The 10,325-nt window shown below is 46.1% G+C and overlaps 1 protein-coding gene across 7 annotated transcripts in view; it reads left to right on the forward strand.

Annotated features, from left to right (window-relative positions):
- Positions 1-4,779, forward strand: part of tlcd4a (TLC domain containing 4a) — a 73,508-nt gene extending 68,729 nt beyond the window's left edge. For all 7 annotated transcript variants that reach the window (XM_038793900.1, XM_038793906.1, XM_038793904.1 and 4 more), the window contains one exon: positions 35-4,779. In XM_038793900.1, the coding sequence (XP_038649828.1) occupies positions 35-350 (316 nt within the window). In that variant the 3' untranslated portion in view covers positions 351-4,779. The remainder of the gene's footprint in view (positions 1-34) is intronic.
- Positions 4,780-10,325: the final 5,546 nt, after the last annotated feature.

Genomic DNA, 10,325 nt, shown 5'->3' on the forward strand with positions numbered 1-10,325 from the left:
GAAGTGTTTCTCATAATTGCCCTTTGCTTTTCAGGTGGTTTTTTGAAGCATTAGGTTACCCAAAAACTTCCATGCCAAATATTATTAATGGTTTTCTGATGATGATGGTATTCTTCCTGGTGAGAATTGCCGTCATGCCTCCATACTATAGCAAAATGATTTCCACATTTGGAACAGAGGCCTTTGACAAACTTGGACTACGAGCACAATTTGCTTGGATCGCTGCCAGCATTTGCTTAGATGTTATGAATATAATGTGGATGTATAAGATTGGAAGGGGATGCTACAAGGTTTTGACTGCCTGCAAGAAGCAACGGGCAGACATTCGGGAAAACGGAAAACAACGGTAGAGAATGGCTTTGCTTGGAGTGAATTTTTTAAAAAGATTTTTTTAATAAGAGCATTTATTGTTGGTGTTTTGTTTGCAACAGTGGAACTTAGTTGCATAAACCAACAACGTACTGTATGTATCACTTCAAAAAACTGTTCATGCAAATACAGGTGACCATTGAATTTTGGAACTTGTATAACGTATATTTATGACTTTGCAACGGTAGAGTGTACAAATTGAATACGCACTGAATTACAATCGCTTGCTTTTTCATACTTTAGAAATAGTATGTGGAAGTCCTCAAACTGCATGCTGGTTACATCGAACTCTCCATTAAGCACTGTTTTAGGTTTGCACTATTTATTTTGGAACACATTGTGATGCTTTGAACACTGCAAGCCAACTGTATACCTGCATCAAGACTTTTTTTTTGCCATGAAGGAATTATATTTGGAATACTTATAAACAGTTTCAAGGACCTACAAATTCTTCTTCACTGAAAATTAGCAAGAATAACTTGCATTTATACAGTGCCTTTAACATAGGAAAAAGTCCTGAGGAATAGCTATGAAAGAAGCAGCCATGTCCTGCAGGATTGGAGGATCAATCTGTCTATTTGCATGCATAAGCAGACTCCTATTAATATCTTTTATTTGTATTTTACTATCTACATTCATCAATTGTGTTTTTAAGATGCATAAATATTTCATTATGAAAAGTCATATAATGTGATCCTGCTGTGTGGAACTTATTGGACAAAAGAGGTTGCCTGATCTTTTTTGACTTAGGAATTATTAATGATAACTTACTGGGTATGTAGACAATAGGATATCCTTCCTTCAGTTGAACCTAAAAATATAATTCGACAGATTATATTCACAAATCGCAGCAAATAATCAGTGCTATATGTGATTTTATAATTTAATCTTGTACAATAATTAGTGGTGAAGGGGTCGCAAATAGCTACTTGTCATAGCTTTGATTTTTGGTTTTGAGTAACATTTTCGACTGAAAATGGACTAGTGTGGAAAATTTAATGTGGATTTTAAAGACTTGTCAATTCTGTATCTTGTAGGAACAAATAATAGACATTAATATCTTGATTCTCATGAGATAGATGAAACTATAATGGTTTGCATTTTTTGATTATAGCAATAACATCCAAGGGATGATTTTTATTGGTCTTCTAGTGCTCACACATTGACCAGCATTCCTTAATTGTGATCACAAAGCCCTCCAACACAATGTTATTTCCATGTTCGCAGTGCAGAATTGAGATTTTCTCTGCTGTAATTGCTTCTTTACTGGGCAGGTTCATTGAAACTTGGAAGGCTTTTTATTGTTGTTTGTTTCATTAGGTCATATAGGCTTGGGAAAATTAGTTAATTGAGCAGTCTCTACAATAATAGATCATTAGATGTCAAAAACCTTTTTCTGTTAGCAGTTGTCACTATTTTAGGTAACATCCAATAGTACTTATTCACATTTAATTGATTCGAAATTCCGTGGAGACAGCTGGTTACATTCCAGTAATATGTACCACATGAAAATCCTGAGTTCAATTTGTAGGTCTTTAACATTGTGTGTGATGAGACTTCAAGGAGAAAAATTTGACCAGCAGAGCGAAATAAGTAGCTAAACACCTTGTGAGTTATGGTGTGCTTCTTTAATGCCTGAATCAAACCAACACTTAACGATATGGGTAGATTATGTTCATGGAATTGTTTATTTGTATTTTATGGTGGCAAAAACAGGCTAATATTGTACTTGCCTCTGAGTTCTCAACTCTAAACTAAAATAAATGTTAAACCAATTGATCTAGCCTGCTGTTCAAACCTACTGTGTTTGCTTCAGCACCTGCATACCAATTTCAAACTTGCTATTAATGAGCTGGTGGTTTCTAAAGAAAAATTATAACTTATGTTTTTTTTTTTACGATGCATACAATTATTTGGTGTGTGTTTGTATATTTGATGATAAGTGCATTTTCCACCACGATCTCGTATAAGTCAATTGGAGGGATTAACTGCCTTAACGTTTTGGTAACATTTACGTGTTTTGTATCGCTAGTTCTCCAAACCAATACACTCCTGCTGGTGTTAAAATAGAAAGAAAAGGTCTAAATTTGTATAAAATCTTAATTGCATCAGAATCTCAATGTATTATACAGGTAAAATGTGAATGTTGCAAAATATTAATGTAGCACCTTAATAGTTGAGAGCATTGCAGATGGATGTCATTTGAAGCTGCTGAACGACTATTATATTCACTAAATGCAAGTATCTATTGTTTCATGTCATTAATTCGGCTATCTTTTGTACTTTTGAGAAAGCATGCCCTATTTTGCTGTTATTAAGCACATTTTGAACTTAAATTATTTTTATCATATTCTTAATAGCATGAGTAAGATACTTAGTGTAGATGGCCATCTTCGTTTATACCAAAATACAAGTCTATTTATAGCAAAATACATTTTTATCAATATAAAACAGCAGAAGATTTTCCTGTACTGTGCATATATGTTACTGTAATCACCTGTCCCATTAACCAAGAATTCTGTCAGCCACAATAAATGTACTATTTTGTAATTATTTATTTAAACGTGTCTGTGGGTGATGGGGGATATGCATGCATATATAATTTTAAATTTGTAGTGATCAAAAAGAAATTTGAACTGGGGGGGAGAACTGATCATGTTTTGGTTTTATGCAGTGTTTTAGAGTTACTGTTTCTTTGTCACTGTTGATTTATGTTAGCCTTCGTGATGGACATTGTAGCGTAGCCAATTTACAACTCATCCATTGATCTCGAACTGAAATTCAGTATCGATCTAAGAAGATCTAAGTGCTTCCCAGGAACTGTTGATGCTTAATGGAGTACAGGAAAGACTGGTGTAGCAATAATTCATTTGGCCAGATTTGATCCCAAATCTGTAAATTCATTACTCCCGGCCTATTGCAGCAATTGGGTTGTTGAAATTGGATTACAACCTCCCCCCCCCCCCCTTCCCTTTTTGGTGAGGGAGGAGAAAACCTGTCAGGGTTCCAACTCTTGTTTCCCTTTGCTGAGAGGTCTCCAGATGTGGATTTCTGGGGATAGTGGTATCAGACTTGGCTGTTATCGCCTCTGTGGTCAAATAGCTGGTTGAGATTTTCTGTTTTATTAGGCCTATGGAGAATTGTCACCATTGTGAAGTACCCTGGTAAGAATCAGCATCACTATTACACAGGTAATTGTTATTTTGAAAAGAAGTTGCATATTTACGGCTTATTAAAAGAATTGTTCCAATGCTCCAAGCAGACACGTCCAAGCTACCAGCATAATATTTTCTAATGAAGTGAGGAGAGCTTATGTCCTGGATGTGACATCGATTGTCATACATGATATTTAAATATTTTTTAATATCTATGCTTATTTGGCTTTAAAATGTAATGAAATTGCCTCAATTTTACTTCATTTTTTTTGGAAGGGACTCTTTTAGATATATATGTTTTTTTCATCTATATTACCTATAATGCTTTGTCCATGAAACTGAATATTGTTTCTTTGCGAATTGTTCTAAGTGCTGAATAACTTAATTTCCTGAAATCACATTTTTAAAACATGTAATGTTTTGAAGGAGAGTTAAGGTTGCACTAGACTGTCAATAGCTTTTACAGTGTAGCAAAATGATGAAAAGATTCTGAGTGATTAATGTGGTACGGCACTAAACTGCCGGCGATGAATGTTTATGGATTAGTTACGTACTTGCCCTAATCTTTTAAAGTTCGTTAACACAATACATTGGAATCTATTTAATTGCTACTTCGGAACCATAACAATGAAGCTGTTATAAAAGCTACTTTTAAAGAGTAAATAGACTAGAGAACTATTTCTAGTGCCAGAAGGGCCAGTAACCAAAGGACACAGATTAAAGTTAATTGGCAAAAGGGCCAAAGGCAACATGCGAGGGGGGAAAAATAGAACAGACAGCAAGTTATAATCTAAAAGTACTGTCTGACAGCGAAGTGAAAGTGGATTTAGTAGTAACTTTCAAAAGGCAATATAATAAACACTTAGAAAATAGGCAAAATAAAGTGGGGGAATGGGACTAATTGGTTCTTTCCAAGGGCACGATGGGCCGGCAGATTGGACTTTGTATGTATATTGTTAAGCGTTTACATTAAAATTAGATATTTGCACAATACCCTTAATAAGTACCACAAGTTGAAGTCCTATGAATGCCATATAAATACCACTTTTGGTCAAATCTTGCATTTATCATGCTGCTCAAAACTATATCCAGGTTTGCGTTGAAAGCTTTTGATGCTATGTTAGATAATCTTGCGTGCAATTTTTGTTTCTACTTAAATGTATTTCACATGTGACAAGCCTTTTGCTTAGAAATTTAACACATTTCTGAAAGATCATATTCTAAATGACAATAAAGCATTTGTTCTGGTCGTTGACTTTGCTGAAGAGTAATTTGGTTTTCCATAATTTTTTAAAGTATTTTTATTCCAAATTTTCAACGTTTTTACATTTTACAGCAATAACAAACCCACCCAACACATTAAACCTCCCTCCCACCCCTCTTTCAACAGTCCATGATAACCAATTTTCCAAAATGCAGAATGAACAAACGCCAACTTTTGTAGATCCCAGCCCCCCCCCCCACCCCTCCCCCCCCCCCCCCCCCCCAGCACATTTCACCTTCTCCAAGGCTATGAACTCCAGCAGGTCCGTCCGCCATGCTCAGGCACAGGGTGGCGAAGCTAACCTCCACCACAACAAGACCGCCTGTTAGCAATCAATGAGGCAAAGGCTAAGACATCCGCCATTGCACCCATCTGCAATTCTGGCCTGTTTGACAACCCAAATATGGCTTCCAAGGGACTTTGCTCCATATCAACATGCAAAACTCCCAAAATGGTGCTTAAAATCACCCTTAAAACCTTTCCAGCTTCGGGCAAGACCAAACCATATGCACATGATGCGCATATTCACCTTCCACAGCATCTCTCCCTACACTCCCTCCTCCAACACCACCCCCAGCTCTTCCTCCCACTTTTCATAACTCTCTCCATGGACATCTTATCCTCCTCCAGAATCCTCCCATAAATCGCCGAGATGAACCTCTCTCCAACCTCCCCCCCCCCCCCCCCCCCCCCCCCACCTCTGCTGACAGCACTGCCTCCACCAATGAGGAGGCAGGCACTGACAGGAAGGTCTGGAAGACCTTCCTCGCAAAGCCCTGTACATGAATGTACTCAAAACCTTTGCTTTCCTGCGCCAAGCCAAACTTCTGATTCAGCTCCTCCAGACTCACAAATCCTTCATCTCCCTAATCCCTTTCTCTTCCCATCCCCAAAACCTTGCATCCATCTTCTCCAGCTCAAATCCGTGATTACCCGTGATCGGCATCCCCCTGCCCCCGACTGCGGTCTCCTCTGCAGCACCACCTGTCCTGCCCATGCAAACAGAGTGATCAGGCTATTCACCCCCTTGAAAAACGCCTTGGGCAAAAAGACTGGCAGGCACTGAAACAGACACTAAAACAGTGGTAAAATGTTCATCTTCACTGCCTGTACCTGGCCTGTCAGTGACAGAGGAAGATATTCCCACCTCAACAAATCAGCCTTCGCCCTCCCCACCAAGAAAAGACCTGCCCAGTCCCAGTCCAACTGCACCCCCAGATACCTAAAGTGAGACGCTGTCAAATGGAATGCCAGCCCCGTCCCTGGAAAGGAAATCACAATGCTCCCTTTTCCCCAAATTCAGCTTGTACCCTGAGAACGTCCCAAATCTATGTCCCCCACCAAGGAATCCGACTCCAAAATATATAATAAATCTCACACATACAAGGCCACCCTATGTTCCATACACCCCCCCTCCGCCCTCACTATCCCGTTCCATAACTCCGAGCTGCTCAGCGCAATGATCAAGGGCTCTATCGCCAACGCAAACAGAAGGGGGGGGGGGGAGACATGGGGCACCCATGCCTCGTTCCCCTGTGCAATGAAAAATACCCCAAATTCATTTCATTTGTGCACACACTCGCCATCGGCTCCTTTATAAAGCAACTTCACCCATACCACAAACTTCGGCAAAATCCCAAATTTCCCCAAAACCGCAATCGGATAACTCCATTCCATCCGATCACCTTCTACGCATCTAATCCCACCACCACCCCCAACTCCCGTGCCTCTGCTGGAGAAAGCGTCACATTTAACAGCCTCTTCATATTCGATGACAACTGTCTGCCCTTGACGAACCCCGTCTGATCCTGCCCAATCACCCTTGGAAGGCATACCTCGTACCTTTACCAATATTTTGGTGTCCACAAGGTGAGACATGGGCCTGTACAACACACAATCCACCGGGTCCTTAAGCAGCAATAAGATGGAGGACTGACCCATCATTTTCGGTAAGAACCCCCTGTCCATCGCGCCCTCTAACATTTCCACCAGCAACGGCGCCAGTTTGTCCTGAAGTATCTTGTAAATTTCAACTAGGAGCCCATCCAGCCCCATCCGCCTTCACTTCCTCTACCCCCACCAACTCCTCCAGCTCCGCTTTCTCCACTTAACAATATAATAATCACTTATTGTCACAAGTAGGCTTCAATGAAGTTACTGTGAAAAGACCATAGTCGCCACATTCCGAGGCCGGTACAGGAATTGAACCTGCTGGCCTTGTTCTGCATTACAAGCCAGCTGTTTAGCCCACTGATAAACCAGCCCTACCCAACATTGGGCATTCTAACCACTCATCCCTCCCCATCAAAAAACCTCCCTCATCGAGACTTCCGGTTGCGGCTATGCAGAGCTAAGACGCACATTCGGCAGCTCCAGCCAGAAACGGACTTTTGGGCTCTTTTTAGGGCCCCCAACAGCATTTGTTCGACGATTCCCAGTGTGGGAAGGTGACAGCAATATTTCCCCGGCACTGTATGGTTTGGACCAGGAGTGGAGCGGTGAAGAAAGTAGAGTTGGAGCAGCGAAAAGAGCGAGGGAGGAAAACCAAGATGGGGGCGGGTGGAGATCAGGCAGCGTGGGTGCAGTGGACGCAGGAGCAGCAGAAGTTTCTCCAGCGCTGCTTCACGGAGCTAAAGGCAGAGCTATTGGAGCCAATGTAGGCTTCGATTGACAAGCTGCTCGAGACCTAGAAGGCCCAAGGGGCGGCGATCTGGGAGATGTGGCAAAAGGCCTCCGAGGACGATATCTTGGGCCTGGCAGTGAAGGTAGAGACGCACGAGGCGCTGCATAAGAAATGGCAGGCGAAGTTCGAGGACATGGAGAATCGGTCGAGGAGGAAGAACTTGCGGATCCTGGGTCTCCCGGAGGGGGTGGAGGAATCGGATGCCGGAGCATACGTGGTCATGATGCTGAACACGCTGATGGGCGCGGGGGCCTTCCCGGGGCCCCTGGAGCTGGAGGGGCCCCATCGAGTCCTGGCGAAGAGGCCCAAGCCCAATGAGCCGCCATGGGCGGTGCTGGTGCGGTTCCACCGCTTCGTGGACAGGGAGTGTGTCCTAAGGTGGGCAAAGAAAGAGCAGAGCAGCAGGTGGGAGAATGCAGAGGTCCGGATATACCAGGACTGGAGCGGGGAGGTGGCCAAGAAGAGGGCCGGGTACAATCGGGCTAAGGCGGCGCTGCATCGGAAGGGGGTGAAATTTGGAATGTTGCAGCAGGCACGACTGTGGGTCACCTTCAAGGACCGCCAGCCACCACTACTGCGAGATGCTGGAGGAGGCGTGGACGATTTATCCAGGCCGAAAAAGTTGGACTCGGATTGAGGGTCGGTGGCGAGGGGATGTCGAGAGGGGATTGATGTGATTGTTGTGTTTTGGGGGAATGTTCTGTTCTGTTTGGTACTGCTTTTTCTCTTTTTTTCTGGTCTATAGTGGGGGTTTGGTGAGAGTGTGGGCGTCGGTGGTTGGAAGAGGGGCCACCGTTGGGGGGGACGGGAGAGGGGAGGCCAGAGGTGGGGGAGCTGGGATTAGGCCGTGAATGGGAGCTGCGCCAGGGGGGAGCGGGGCCGGCTTGGTGGAAAGCGCGGGCTTTTTCCCGCGCTAGGGGAGGAAGGGGGCGGGGTCAGAGGGGAAGGGTGGTGCCGGAGAGGAGCGCCCGCTGATGGACAGGCGGGGGAAGGGGACATTCTCACACTGGAGGGTCGATGGAGTGGCGGGTGCGGCCAGGGTCAGCAGGAGTCAGCTGATTTACGGGAGTGCTATGGGGGGAGCAACACAGCTAGTGGGGGACCTGGGGGTGGGGGGGAACTGGGTTGCTGCTGCAATGGCCAAGGGGGAGCTGGAGTCTGTAGAGAGAGTCGGGGCGGGGGTCTGCCGCTGGGGGGAACGGAGAGTGCGGGAGGAGTGGGCACGTGGCTGGCCTAGAAAGAGTGATGGCTAATCGGCGGGGGGGGGCAGGTAGCCCCCTTATCCAGCTGATAACGTGGAATGTGAGAGGCCTGAACGGGCCGGTCAAGAGGGCCCGTGTGTTGGCGGACCTAAAGGCACTGAAGGCAGATGTGGTCATGCTCCAGGAGACGCACCTGAGGGTGGCAGACCAGGTTATGCTGAGAAAGGGGTGAGTAGGGCAGGTCTTCCATTCGGGGTTGGACGCAAAGAACCGATGGGTGGCGATTTTGGTGGGGAAGGGGTGTCGTTCGAGGCGCTGATTATTGTGGCAGACAATGGAGGTAGATACGTGATGGTGAGTGGTGTTGCAGGGGGTGCGGGTGGTCTTGGTGAATGTGTATGTCCCGAATTGGGACGATGCCGGATTTATGCGGCGCATGCTGGGCCGAAATCCGGACCTGGAGGCAGGGAGCTTGGTAAGGGGGGGGGGGGGGGGGGTGCAATACGGTATTGGATCCATCATTGGACCGCTCTAGGTCCAGGACGGGTAGGAGGCCGGCGGCGGCCAAGGTTCTGAGGTGGTTTATGGACCAGGTGGGAGGAGTGGACCCATGGAGGTTTGTTAGGCCGGGGGCCAGGAAATTCTCATTCTTCTCCCACGTCCGTAGAGCCGACTCCCGAATTGGCTTTTTCGTGATGAGCAGGGCGCTGATTCCGAGGGTGGAGGACACGGAGTATTCGGCCATAGTCATCTCTGACCATGCCCTGCACTGGGTGGACCTCGAGCTTGGGGTGGAGAAGGACCAGCGCCCGCCATGGCACCTGGAGGTGGGGTTATTGGCGGATGAAGAGGCGAGCGGGCGGATCCGGGGGTGCATCGAAAGATACCTAGAGGTCAACGATAATGGGGAGGTGCAGGTAGGGGTGTTCTGGGAGGCGCTGAAGGCGGTGAGCAGGGGAGAGCTAATCTCCATTAGGGCCCACAAGGAGGGGAAGGAGAGGAGAGAGAGGGAGAGGCTGGTGGGGGACATGGTAAGGGTAGATAGGAGTTACGCAGAGGACCCCGAGGAGGGACTACTCCAGGAGCGACGAAGCCTCCAGGCCGAGTTCTACCTGTTGACTACCAAGAAGGCGGAGGTACAGTGGAGGAAGGCACAAGGGACGGTGTATGAATACGGGGAGAAGGATAGTCGGATGCTGGCACACCAGCTTCGGAAGCGGGAGGCAGCGAGGGAGATCAGGGGAGTTAGAGATAAAGGGGGGAACACGGTGCGGAGTGCGGTGGGAATAAACAGGGTATTTAGAGACTTTTATGAGGGGCTGTATATGTCGGAGCCCCCGACGGAGGAGGGGGGGATGCGCCGGTTTCTGGACCGGCTGAGGTTCCCGAGGGTAGAGGAGAGGCAGGTGGCGGGGCTTGGGGAACTGGTCGGGCTGGAGGAACTGGCTAAGGGACTGGGGAGTATGCAGGCGGGGAAGGCACCAGGGACAGATGGGTTCCCGGTGGAATTTTACAGGAAGTATATGGACCTGCTGGGCCCACTACTAGTGAGGACTTTCAATGAGGCGAGAGAGGGGGGTTCCTACCTCCGACAATGTCTAGGGTGCTGATCTCGCTGATCTTGAAGCAGACAAGGACCCTTTACAGTGTGG

Source organism: Scyliorhinus canicula, chromosome 4 (genome assembly GCF_902713615.1).
Source record: "Scyliorhinus canicula chromosome 4, sScyCan1.1, whole genome shotgun sequence".
Classification (NCBI taxonomy): Eukaryota; Metazoa; Chordata; class Chondrichthyes; order Carcharhiniformes; family Scyliorhinidae; genus Scyliorhinus; species Scyliorhinus canicula.